At 38.2% G+C, this 14,332-nt stretch overlaps 1 protein-coding gene across 3 annotated transcripts in view; it reads left to right on the forward strand.

The window, feature by feature from the left end:
• The window catches only part of NFKB1 (nuclear factor kappa B subunit 1), a 116,533-nt gene that overhangs the window by 57,802 nt on the left and 44,399 nt on the right, over positions 1 to 14,332 (forward strand). For all 3 annotated transcript variants that reach the window (XM_003257479.2, XM_012499514.2, XM_030819173.1), the window contains one exon: positions 8,251 to 8,399. In XM_003257479.2, coding sequence (XP_003257527.1) covers positions 8,251 to 8,399 — 149 coding nt within the window. The remainder of the gene's footprint in view (positions 1 to 8,250; positions 8,400 to 14,332) is intronic.

Raw genomic sequence — 14,332 nt, forward strand, 5'->3', positions numbered from 1 at the left:
GTGATCATAGCCCAATGCAGCCTTGAACTTCTGGGCTCAAAGGACACTCCTACCTCAGTCTCCCAAGTAGCTAGAACTACAGGTGCACACCACCACACCCAGCTTCCCCACTCTGAGCCTCCATCCTAATGGAGAAGAGAGGCAGTAATCAAAATACATGAAATGTGTAGTTATTAGATGGTAATTAATGTATAGAGAAAAATTAAGCAGAGAAAGGAGCAAGGGATTTGGGGGTAAAAGTTTTGGTAGGGGTAGAGTGGTCAGTGAAGGCCACCTAGAGAGATGGCAATTATGTAAAGGCTGAAAGCAGGTAAGAAATATACAAGTATACAGATGTCCCTGGAGAGAGTGTTCTAGGCAGAAGACATAGAAAGTGCAAAAGCTAAGACTGCTCACCTGGCAAGTTCAAGAACAGTGAGACTGATGTGGCTGCATAGGAGTAAGAAGAAAAAGGATGGAGAGGACATGAGATGGTCAAATTGCCTAGAGCCTTGTAAGCCATTATAATGATTTTGTCTTTTAATATAGAGAAATATTAAAGGTTTTTGTTTTAACTTTTTAACATAGAAAAATGTAATCATATACAAACACAGAATAGTATAATGAGTCCCCGTGCACTAATCACTCAGCTTTAACAGCTTTCACTTTGGGAGGGTTTTGAGTGAAGGAGTGATAAGACATGGCATGACATGACTTGAACAGGATCACTCAGGAAAATAAGCCATGGGGAGACAGGACAAGCAGAGGAAAAACAGGAGCAAAAGCTTAGGAGACAAGATGATGGTGGCTGGAAACCAAGGGAGTAGCAGTAAAGGTGGTGAGAGGTGATCAGATAGAGGATATTTTTTGAAGATTTGAATTAATATTATATATATTATACTTTAAAGAAGAATTTGAGAACATGTAGTGTAGTAAAGATGGTAAGAAATATAGAAAAGAGGCCAGGCACAGTGGCTCATGCCGGTAATCCTAGCACTTTAGGAGGCTTAAGTGGGAAGCTACCTTGAGGCCAGGAGTTCAAGGCCAGCCTGGGCAACATAGCGAGACTCTGTCTGTATGAAAAACAAAACAAAACAAAATTTAACCAGGTGTGGTGGCATGCACCTGTAGTCCTGGCTACCTAGGAGGCTGAGGCAGGAAGATTGCTTGAGCCCAGGAGGTTGACTCTTCAGTGAGCCATGATCACACCACTGTACTCCAGCCTGAATGACAGAGCAAGACCCTGTCCCTTAAAAAAAAAAAAAAAAGAAAGAAAAAGAAGTATAAGAAATGGCACTAGAATACCAGTATTGTATACATTATTTTCTGTTTAAAAATCCACCCAACTGGCAAAAAAAAAAAAAGACTTATACATGAACATTTATAAGACGGTGCATTTATAAATTACAAACTGTCTGCTCCTCCCATATTATTTTGCAGTGATGAATGATTAGGCCATCCAAATGTAAAGATTTATTTGTAATTTGCTAATGATGGAATGACACCTGTTGAGGTACAAGTTCCCAGCAATTCTTGGAATTAGCAATAGTGTGTTACTTCTTTCTCGAAAGAAGCATGGTTTGTAAGCAGCTATATCTGATGTGGTAAAACTGAAAATTAAAATAAAAAAAGAAACCCTGGGTCACAGTATGAGGGAAAAGATAAAACTTTCAGAGCAAAGTTATACATAGAGATTTTATTCATTGTCTCTGTGTAATTCACGAGAACTTCTTAGCTTATTTATTATATCAAATGGCAGTTTGCTCTTCTAATCCCAGCCTGATATCATGAGCCATATATGCTGTTGGTCGTTCAAAAAGGGCACTAAACAAGGTGAAAGAATGTCAGTGAATCAATGCAAATCCATGAGTACTACCAGGAAAAGAAAAACAAAAAAATATGCCATCAATAGTGGGTCAAAGAGGATTTTTTTCATGCCATCCCCTACCTTACTGAGAATACCATATTTATATTCAGAAGACTCATAATGAATTCCAGACTCCTCTGTGTCTTGGCTGTATGACTTTGGGTTATGTCACTTTGTTACTCAATCTGTTTGAACTTCTGTTTTCTTATCTACAAAATAGGGGTAATAGAGTCAACTCTGCCTCCCTTACAGGGACTTTCGGAGGCCCAAGGGTCTTTACAAATAATAGAGAAGGAAAGAAACTGGCACTTTAATAGTACCTACCATGTGCCAGGCACTGCATAGTCCTCACAGCAGCCCTCTGAAGTCATGTGATTGGCCCATTGTGCAGATGTAGAGCTTAAGACTTAGAGAGGTTATCTAATCTGTGTAAGGCCACAGAGCTAGGAGGGGGAAAAGCTGGGATTGGATCACTGACTGGATCATCTTGAAATCTCTTGCCTGACAGAGAAAGAAGAGACTAACTTTACTCAGCATCTTTTTATGCCAGAAACTGCGTTGGACATAATTCTGTACTATCTTATTTGGTAAAGGTCGTTCTGTCTTTCCTAGTTGCCCTGGTTGCTCAACAAGTAATAAGCAATAAAGCCTGACTGTTTTTCATCCCTGAGAGAAGAAATATTATTAAAATAGTGTTCTTCTCTTTCTTTCTTTCCTTTTTTTTTGTGCCTGATAATCTGACTTGCAACCTCACAGAAAAGAATGAATGCATGGTTTCATGTCTGTGGCGTGATTTTATGAAGGAGCCTTGCAAGGGGACAGGTATACCTCTACCACGTCTTATAGCCATTCCTGAGACCTCTCTTCCCACAACACATACCAGCAAAGCCAAACAAACAAGGTGTTTAGGAATAACTGTCATCTATCAACACTGTCTAGGCAAAGTACAGCTATGAAACACTGAGGAGACTGCACACACACACAAGAAAAAATGATCATGTCACATGGTAGCACAGAGCAGTGGGAAATGTGAATAGTTTGTGGAGGTGGACAGACCCAAGCTCAAGGATTGCCTGATCCCTCCATTTATAGGAACCATGGCGACCTACCTTATCTTACTGAGCCCCAGTTCCTCCAGCTGTGAAATGGGGTACCACCTCTGACCCCACAGGGCTGTTATGGGGATTATCTGAGTTAGCGTGTTTCATAAAACACAGTAAGTTAGGAAGTATAGCTGTATAGGCTCTTGGAGTTTAACAAGCAAGAGAAATAAGACAGTAATCATTTAGTTACTGAACCCTGTCTTCATATTGCACTAGGTTGCATATGGTTTTCCTGCCTGTCCCTTCCAATCACATTTCAAAAAAAGGAGGCAGTAGTGGAGCCTTGTGGGCTACAGTGGTAAGGAGGGTGTCATGGAAGATTCAGGTTCAGGTCTTCCTCTTGAAGAATGGGTGCTTCTCGATAGGGAAGCAGAGAAACAACCTAGGAGTTGTCGGCTTGAAGAAAATCCTGAGACGTGATAATGGGTAGGTCCAAGGAGGTCCTGAGTAGGACTCTCAGCACAGAGCCTTTGCATGTGCTGTTTTTCCTGCCAGGAAGACTCTCTAAACCCCTTCGCCTCACCCACCCCCTTGCCTGGTCATACTCCTAGCCTTCTTTCAGATCTCCACCCTCAGTACTCCCTCAGGAAGCTTTCCCTGACCTCCTGACCCAGTCAAGTGCTTCTTATATATCTCCTTTTTAAGCTCTTCGCAGTTACACTTTTACATTTATTTGTGAGATTATTTGATTAGTGTCAGTCCCACTCTTTAATTCTCCATAAGAACAGAGATTGTGTCTGTTCTGCATTCACCATGCATCACTTCATCCCCTAATTTACTGCAGTGGGTGGAACATAGGAGGGGCTTTAAATACTCACTGAATAAATAGACAAATGTTGGTTATTACTGAGATATTACCTAGGTGGGAGAGAGGATTTATATTTGGGATTGCTAATCCTATTAAGTGCCAAACACTGCATTAACTCATTTAGTCCTAAAAAAAAAATCCTATGAAATCAAGTGTATTATTCCTTTTAACTTTAAAGACAGAGAAACTGAAATCCAGAGATGTTAACCATCTTTCCCCATTGACACAGCTAAGTGGTAACAGTCCGTCTTGAGCCGGGCAGCCTGGCGTCAGACTTCCTAGACTTTACCACATTTTTCTGCTGCTTAGTGCAGTAGAGGACAAAGTGAGGTGCACACGTGAAGTCAGGATAGATTTCCGTTTGAAAATTGTGTATTTTCCCCTCCTTTTCTTCATTATCATCACCACCACCATCATCATCATCATCATCAGTCACTTCACAAGAAAAGCTAAGCAGAAAAGAACTACTTCATGTATCACCTCTTACATTCATGTTAACTCTACAATATGCCAAAGTGATTTGGCCAAATTTACCCAAAGAGCAAAGTGGACATTTCAAATCCTGATTCCTAGAAAATTATAAACTGCATCCTGTAACCACCTTTGAAGAACCAGCATGTACTTTACCCCAAAGTGACAAAACCATTTTAAATAAAAAGAGGTAATTTGACTAAGATTGGTATTATCTGAGACCCATGGCTTCTACATCTTATTCAAAAAGCAGATCCAACATGTGGTCATCAGTAGGTATTGAGTCATAAAGCTCCTGGAAGAAAGTTTTAAGTTTCATCAAGAATGCCAAGAAGTCCTGGGTATCTCCAAGAATGATAGCTGTTACTATAATAACATAATTACTACTGGAAAATTAACAAAGCCCAATAAAATATGGCATACAAAAAAAGATTTACCCTGGAAATAGAAGTGACCTAAATCAGTCATTTATTCCAGCCACCTGCTTTTAGACAGTACTTTAAAAAAAAATCTCAGGATGATCATATTGTTTAAAGTTCTCTAGGTGGAAGAGTACTTTACAGTAATAAATTAATAAATAAGACAAGTTAATGCTTTTAAACTACTATTATTTGTTGAGCATTGTTGAAAAGGCTTTACATGCATTGATGTATTTAGTCCTCACAACAACCCTTTGAGATACTATTATCATCATCTCCCTTTTACAGATGGGGAAACTGAGCAGTGCCCAAAGTCACACAACCAGGAAATGGGGAACTATCTTCAAGCCCAGCTAGTTTGTGCCTAAAGTCCATGCTCTTACAGTGTCCCTGGGTAGCTGATTACTCAATTTTGTCCCCTTTGTCTCCTTGGCTTTAACTGAAAGCTTAACTCTTTTTTTTTGAGACGGAATCTTGCTCTGTCACCCAGGCTGGAGGGGCAGTGTCTCGATCTTGGCTCACTGCAACCTCCACCTCCTGGGTTCAAGTGATTCTCCTGCCTCAGCCTCCCAAGTAGCTAGGATTACAGGTGCACACCACCACGCCCGGCTAATATTTTGTATTTTTAGTAGAGACGGGGTTTCACCGTGTTGGCCAGGCTGGTCCAAAACTCCTGACCTCAGGTGATCTACCTGTCTCGGCCTCCCAAAGTGCTGGGATTACAGGCGTGAGCCACCACGCCCGGCCCGAAAGCTTAACTCTTGACAAGAGCCTGCAATGTTCAGACTCTTTGAAAAAACCTAACAGACACAGTTGCTCTCTATAAACTTAATTTTCAAATGAACCACTATTCAAAGAAGTAAAAGGGAGACTGAATAACAAGAACTAATTTCTCCGTAGAGCAAATGAATTTCTGAATCAATTGCAAACAGTTCTCCATCATCATGGCATCCTATGAAGTATGGTCTCCCCCATGTTAGAGTGCCAGTGTCTTCATGTGCCATATAACTTGCAAATAGTATCACTATCTTCTCACACTTCAGCTTTCTTCTTTCATCAGTATTATGGAAAGTCCACAAAACCCAGGGGGCTCCCTGTCCGTTGCCTTGTGGTCTCTGTGAAAACCAGATGATGCGATGCTGACTTGGACTCTTTCAAATGGATCCAACAGCACATGAGTCACTGGCAGCATGTTCAGCTCCTTTACCTCAGGGACTACCCAGTTCCTCATTCTTGCCACCCTTCAGTCATGAAGTAATAGTATGAAAAATACCTGAGTACTTTTTGAGGATACCTCGGACCTCTTTCCTTCAGTACCAGAGACTAATTCCCTCATAATGGTAACATTGAAGGGCCCAGTTGTCTGATGTGATTGGGCTTTAATTATGGATTCCTTCTGGTGTCCTATTTAATTGGAAAGCCTACCTGATTTCACCCAAGTGAAGCATTACCTCATGCCTTGCTCTCTTGCATTCCTGTCCTGGTATCACTTAAAAGTGTAATTACATGGTTTATTTCGTGTTCTTTCACTCTTGACTTATTGCTGAAGAAGCCCCTGTGGGATATATCATCATAACAAAGACTGATTTCAGATGTCAATACCAAGAAACACAACTGGCATCAGCAATCTATAGAGAGTATCCAGGGACAGCAGTCAGCTTTGGAGAAAACCCAGAACTTCTCATTCCCCGTCCCATATTTAAGGGCAAAGGCTTTCTCCTTGTTAAAGGGAAAGCACTGTGTTCATAATCAGCTTTATACCCAGAGTTTTTTTTTTTAATGTTATACCTGTTTAAGAAATTTTTTGTGCTTTGAGGTGGTCAAGATCAAATTTAATTAGAAGCCCTCTTTGTGATTGGCTTGCTCTGGGGACCCTGCTCTTTGAGAAGGAGGTTAGAAGGTTTAGAAGCAAACCTTTGCAGCAGTTCTAGCGAAGTACATGCATACAGGCCTTGAGGTGGAGCTGCACAGTTGATTGTAGGGGAGTCTGTACTTTGTTGACGAGTGAAACTTCTCTCCCTGCAAACCCTCTGGGGAATAATGCCAACTCTGATCAGCTTTTCGACTCTTGGATGAAATATTGGGTTGGGAAAAAGTCCCTACTAAGAAAATTGTACCAAAACCCTGCTTCAACAAAATATGAATCCATTTAATGAAGTTTATAGTAAAAGTAGGCTAGTCGAAAAGGATTCTGTCTCCTTCCAAGAAGTATTATTGGCAGGTTTAGGGTCTTCCTCAAGTTTATATCATTAGGACTTCCATCAAAGATTTATCTTTAGGTGGGATTCCCATCCTCCCTCCCCCTCTCCCTCCCTCCCTCCCTCCCATCCTTCCTTCCTCCCTTTCCTCCTTCCTTTTCTTCCTTTCTTTTTCTCTCTGTCTCTCTTTCTTTCAAGCTATGGGCTGCTTGCACAGATTTATGCATTTTGAATTACTGTGTAGTTGAGAGATTTGGGGCTTAGGTTATTCAGTTCTTCAAAAAGTACAGTATGAGCTAAGGAGATAGGGTGACCAACTAATCTAGGTTTTGGCTCCAAAAACCCTGTGTCCCAGAAAACCCCTCAATCTTAGGCAAACCAGGACAGTAGTTCATCTTTTGAGGAGATTATAGTGCATTTCCAAGTATTTAGCTGAATTTATCACAGGGCTCTGACTTGATAGGATTTAAGAGGGTTAAAATAAGGTCTTTTCTATTATGTTAGTGTGACTTTAGTCTTGGCACTTTCTCAAGGAATCCAGTCTACTATAGGGGCTAGGTGACTAAGAAGAAGAAAGAGGATATCTAAGTGTTTTTTGCTAAAAATGTCATTATCTCCATGCTATTTCCTTTTTATTGCTTTTGTCATCATTTTAAAGACATACCAATAAAAAATAAATTAAATAGAAAACTCTAATTTTATCAAACCACAGCAAACGGGTGAAATCTAAGGATTTGTACTTAAGGAGTACACTTTATTGAACTGAAGAAACTTACTATGACATGAGCATATGTAACTCAATTACCAGAAGTCAGAGAGGGCTACTGAAGGCTCAGGTATTCTAAGAGATGACTGGAGGCCAAGTCCTCAGGCTTGAGTGTTTATAGCCAAACTTCAGAACCAGGTCCCTGGCAAGATTCTCCTGTCTAATCACATGGCACAGAGTTAGGATGGACTGTTTCTGCTTACCTGCCTTCTTCCTTTGATTTCCATCAACCACCAGTTTCTTTCTCATCAATCATTTACCCAGCTTTTGTGACCAAGAATTTTGATAAGGGTGCAGAGGAAAGCATGTTCTTGGTTAATAGGAAAGGAGGCTTCATGACAACACAGCGTCCTTCTAAGATGTGTTGCTCCAACTTTCACAATACATACTGTATTTTAAGTGGCCTGCTTCTTGGAGTGTATCTTCCTACTACACAAAACAACCATCATTAACATTTTCATTTACTTCCACCCTGTCATTTGTTCATCACATACTTTTAAAAACAGGGCTGTAATCATGTATATACATATATGAATAATTTTATATTGTACTTTTTATACTTACTGGCTTATCATAAACATTTTTCCATGTTGCTGGAGAGTCAGATGTGCTAACTTTTGGAATGTGCTTCTTATATAGATCTGCAACTATGTGGGACCAGCAAAGGTTATTGTTCAGTTGGTCACAAATGGAAAAAATATCCACCTGCATGCCCACAGCCTGGTGGGAAAACACTGTGAGGATGGGATCTGCACTGTAACTGCTGGACCCAAGGACATGGTGGTCGGGTAAGTAGGGGTATATGATGCTGTGGAAGGTAGGAACAGATAGAATATGGGATGCAGGAACTTAGAATGAGCAGGCCCCTTTCATTAGGGACCTTTCTGAGACCCTCCTGACCTCAAAAAAACTGTGTAAACTTGTGCTTTCATTTGTACTCCAAGAAGTAAGGTGACCACATGTCTGGATTTGCCTGAGACAGCCCAGTTTGCACCTGACCTAATTGTTTATAGCACCCTCTTCTACTCTTAAAGGTGGCCCAGTTTGGATGATCACGTATATGTGGTCACGTGACCTACAAGGTATTTGTGCCACTATTAATTTTTTTTTCTCCTATAAATAAAGATAAGGACAAATTTAAAGAAACCTAACTATAGCAGAAATCATCACTTTATGTATATTTTTACATTCTTGATGATTTCTTCAGTGGATTTATAGTGTGAATATGTAGGGCTTTAAGTGAATGCATAAATATCATTTCAGCTCTCTGCTGCTTAGAAAGTATGCACAGATAAGAAGCCAAGGAATGCAAATTTATTTTGGCATTCATTAGGCTTGAAATGTAAATTAAAAATGACATATTCATTTAAGGGTTGATCAAATAAAACAAGCAATTTTTAATGAATGAAGTTTGATAGAAGTAATTTCAATCCAAAAGAATTAAGTTTTTAAATAAGACATATTTACTGTGCTAAAAAATATATTTTCATCTTCCTAATACACTAAAATAGCACATAGAATAATAGTATAGCACACAATACAAACTGATGTGCTGCAATCAATAATTCTAAAAATTGTTGTTTTAAGTCTTTCTTTGGAAGTCCTCAAATGCAAAGGAAGAAATTTTTAATTTTGTTTAATTTTTAAAAACATTTTTCAGGGTTTTCTAATCCTGGTTTAAATAGTTTATGCTAAAATCCCAGTTAATCTGGGTTATTCACTCAAAAGAAAAGAATTGTTTAAATCAACTGTAATTAAGCTGATGGTTGCATTTCAGGCTTTGAATTCCGATCAAGTTTCAAATTGGTTGTTATTTTGGAGGTTGTGCTTTCATGTTCCTAGGTATTTCTTTGTTTGACTGTAAAAATATATAAGTGTGAAAAACCTAGAGAGAGAGCTGTCTTTTAAGTCACTAAAATCAGATTCTTTTGATGTTAGAAAAAAAAAAAAGACTCTAGATTGAAGGAAGAAGCTTAAATTGATTTGAAAAATTAAAGTGTGCTTTATATGAACTTGTTTCAACATCCTCTTGAAAGACTGGTATGTTTCCTGTTGTATGTCACAGTTTGTTCATCATGTGTTGTGGAATGCCCTTCCAGTTCCTGATTGACCTAGGAGAGCTTTGAAATGCAGGCTAATTATCACAGTTTTAGACTAATTGATCACTTAGTGTTTCTGCAGATTTATTCCAGTAGGGTTCTGTCAGTTTTGAAGTGTTTGGTTTCTTTGGTCTTGTTTAATCCCTGTTACAATCATATCCTTTAGAGGAAATTTTAGATGACGTTTTCTACTAATATTTATTATTATAAAACCTCCAGTATGTTGTCTATAATTTGGTGTTTCTGTAGTTTGCTTTAGTAATCTTTCAGGATTTTAGAAAGAACTAATGGTTATTTAAATTTGAGACCTTAGAGCGGGAATAGAAGTAAATTGTCTCTAAGGAAAGTGAGGGATTCTTTCACTCTCTTGTAGTGCAGTGGGGTGTGGGCTCAGTAGTTGGGAGAACTCATCATTCATTCATTCATTCAACAAACATTTTGAGCATCTCAACTCCTGAATTTGATCATTATGTTGTCTGATTGTAGTACAGTGAGATTTTCTAACCCTATGTAATTTCAATGAGAAATTTAATCAAGATGCCACTTGAGAGTTACAATAGACTCAGTAGTCTTAACGTTTTTAGTGTTTCCTATGAAAAGTCAGTACTCGCTTTCTAATTTGATTTTTAGCTGAGAAATTTTTGCTTACAATGTTTCCCAAAATACACTATTTCCTTCATAATTCATTTGTTTCTATCTCTCTATATATATACATTTTTAAGGTTTTCAATGTCAAAACTTATTGCATTTATGTAGAAAGAACATCATGATAGCATTCTGGAAACCAGAATTTTATTCCCAGTACTGTTGCTCTCAACGGAGGACTGGGGGCAAGTTACATGACTTCTTGGGGACGTTAATGTCTTCCCTCATAAAATGAGAGGGTTTCACTACAGAATCTTATCTTTAGGCCGTTTACATCCCCAGAATTCTAGACTGAACTAACATTACATAATATTATGAAATAACATGAGCAAACTTGCCACACACATATTTATGGTATGACATTGATTATTAGTATTTAGTTCTGACTTGTAGATAAGAGTATCACTTAGAAAAACTTAGGAAGATAGCCAAAGTTATGTCTTAGACTTGTCAATACTAGAAATGAAGCAAAGATAACCTGTTTTCAATAATACAGATTAGGCAAAGAGTATAGATTCATAAGCAAGGCACTAATCCAGCATACCAAAAAAGATATCTAAAAAATGGCAATGAGAAGATAAATAACTTTTAAATTGTCAAAACCAAAAGAATTACTTTCTTTGGAGTGTTTATCTTCACCTTTCCCTCAGTATGAATTCTTAATAAACTTAGTTTCTACTTTCAAAAGGATTTTATCTATGTTATAAATATTCATGTTTTAAATAGCCAAGTCTTGATTCTGGTGTGATTGCTGTAATGTAGGGGATTTGTCATTTTAATGTTTTTTTTAAGTTAGCTTTAATTTCGTCTTTTTTAAATTCATTTATGTAATTAGCCTTTATTGCCTTTCTTGGTAAAAAATAATAATAATCTTAGTTTGGTGTTTTATTTTAAACCCTGAATATCAACAATTTGTTTCAACATATTTTAGTTCTTTGACATTTTTATTCCATGGAAAATATCTGTGTTCCTTGACTTTGCTTTAGGCCAGTTCACTTACCAGTAATCACCACACTCTCTCTGCTTTCTGGCAGCTCTGATTTAGAGACATGGAATTTTTTTTCCAATTAATATATATAGCATATACCAACTGGTAAGCACTAGGAGTGGATATATAAATATAAAAATACAGAGGAGAAACAAGGCCTTCTTGTCTGTTGTCCCCCTCTTTGTCCATGAGTTCTCGTCATTTAGCTCCCACTTACAAGTGAGAATATGCAGTATTTGTTTTTCTGTTCCTGCATTAGTTTGCTAAGGACAGTGGCCTCTAGCTCCATCCATGTTCCTGCAAAACATATTAGCTTATTCTTTTTTATGGCTGCATAGTATTCCTTGGTATTTATGTACCACATTTTCTTTATTTATTTATGTTATTGATGGGGAATTTAGGTTGATTCCATGTCTTTGCTATTGTGGATAGTGCTGCAGTGAACATTAACATGCATGTGTCTTTATGGTAGAATGATTTATATTCCTTTGGTTGTGTACCCAACAGTGGGATTGCTGTGTCAAATGGTAGTTCTATTTTTAGCTCTTTGAAAAATCACCACACTGCTACAAAATCAATGTGCCAAAATCACAAGCATTCCTATACACCAATAACAGACAAACAGAGAGCCAAATCATGAGTGAACTCCCATTCACAATTGCTTCAAAGAGAATAAAATACCTAGGAATCCAACTTAAAGGGGATGTGAAGGACCTCTTCAAGGAGAACTACAAACCCCTGCTTAATGAAATAAAAGAGGACACAAACAAATGGAAGAACATTCCATGCTCATGGATAGGAAGAATCAATATCGTGAAAATGGCCATACTGCCCAAGGTAATTTATAGATTCAGTGCCATCCCCATCAAGCTACCAATGACTTTCTTCACAGAATTGGAAAAAAACTACTTTAAAGTTCATATGGAACCAAAAAAGAGCCCGCACTGCCAAGACAATCCTAAGCCAAAAGAACAAAGCTGGAGGCATCACGCTACCTGACTTCAAACTATACTACAAGGCTACAGTAACCAAAACAGCATGGTATTGGTACCAAAACAGAGATATAGACCAATGGAACAGAACAGAGCCCTCAGAAATAATACCACACATCTACAACCATCTGATGTTTGACAAACCTGACAAAAACAAGAAATGGGGAAAGGATTCCTATTTAATAAATGGTGCTGGGAAAACTGGCTAGCCATATGTAGAAAGCTGAAACTGAATCCCTTCCTTACACCTTATACAAAAATTAATTCAAGACGGATTAAAGACTTAAATGTTGGATCTAAAACCATAAAAACCCTAGAAGAAAACCTAGGCAATACCATTCAGCACATGGGCATGGGCAAAGGCTTCATGACTAAAACACCAAAAGCAATGGCAACAAAAGCCAGAATTGACAAATGTGATCTAATTAAACTAGAGAGCTTCTACACAACAAAAGAAACTACCATCAGAGTGAACAGGCAACCTACAGAATGGGAGAAAATTTTTACAATCTATCCATCTGACGAAGGGCTAACATCCAGAATCTACAAAGAACTTAAATAAATTTACAAGAAAAAATCAAACAACCCCATCAAAAAGTGGGCAAAGGATATGAACAGACACTTCTCAAAAGAAGACATTTATGCAGCCAAAAGACACATGAAAAAATGCTCTCATCATCACTGGCCATCAGAGAAATGCAAATCAAAACCACAATGAGATACCATCTCACACCAGTTAGAATGGCGATCATTAAAAAGTCAGTAAACAATAGGTGCTGGAGAGGATGTGGAGAAATAGGAACACTTTTACACTGTTGGTGGGACTGTAAACTAGTTCAGCCATTGTGGAAGACAGTGTGGCGATTCCTCAAGGATCTAGAACTAGAAATACCATTTGACCCAGCCATCCCATTACTGGGTATATACCCAAAGGATTATAAATCATGCTGCTATAAAGACACATGCACACTTATGTTTATTGCAGCACTATTGACAATAGCAAAGACTTGGAACCAACCCAAATGTCCATCAATGATAAACTGGATTAAGAAAATGTGGCACATATACACCATGGAATACTATGCAGCCATAAGAAAGGATGAGTTCATGTCCTTTGTAGGGACATGGGTGAAGCTGGAAACCATTATTCTGAGCAAACTATCGCAAGGACAAAAAACCAAACACCGCATGTTCTCACTCATAGGTGGGAATTGAACAATGAGAACACTTGGACACAGGGTGGGGAATATCACACCCCTGGGCCTGTGGTGGGGTGGGGGGAGGGATAGCATTAGGAGATATACCTAATGTAAATGACGAGTTAATGGGTGCAGCACACCAACATGGCACATGTATACATATGTAACAAACCTGCACGTTGTGCACATGTACCCTAGAACTTAAAGTATAATAAAAAATAAATAAAGCAAGTTTACAAGGGCAAAAAAAAAACAAAAAAGAAAAATCACCACACTGCTTCCACAGTGGTTGAACTAATTTGCACTCCCACCAGCAGTGTATAAGTGTACCCTCTTCTCCCCAGCCGTGCCAGCATCTGTTATCTTTTGACTTTTTAATAAAAGCCATTCTGACAGGTGTGAGATCTTATCTCAATGTGTTTTAATTTGCGTTTCTCTAGTGAGTTTTTTCCATATGTTTGTTGGTGGCATCTTTTGAAAAGTGTCTTAAACAGTCACTTATCTTTTAAAGAAACTTTTTAAATCAGAAGAAAGGTGTTTATATTTAACCACGTATTTATCATTCGCAGTGTTCTTCATTCTGTTTCTTAGGTTAAAATTTCTATATGGTATCATTTTCTGCCTCAGGCACTTCCATTTGTTATACTGCTTATCTGATGCTGATTAATTCTTTCATTAGGTGTATGTTTTCATAGTTTTTTATTTTATCTTTGTTTTTCAAATATATTTTGAAGAGTATAGAATTTTAGGTAGACAGGCCGGACGCGGTGGCTCATGCCTGTAATCCCAGCACTTTGG

Source organism: Nomascus leucogenys, chromosome 9 (assembly GCF_006542625.1).
Source record: "Nomascus leucogenys isolate Asia chromosome 9, Asia_NLE_v1, whole genome shotgun sequence".
Classification (NCBI taxonomy): domain Eukaryota; kingdom Metazoa; phylum Chordata; class Mammalia; order Primates; family Hylobatidae; genus Nomascus; species Nomascus leucogenys.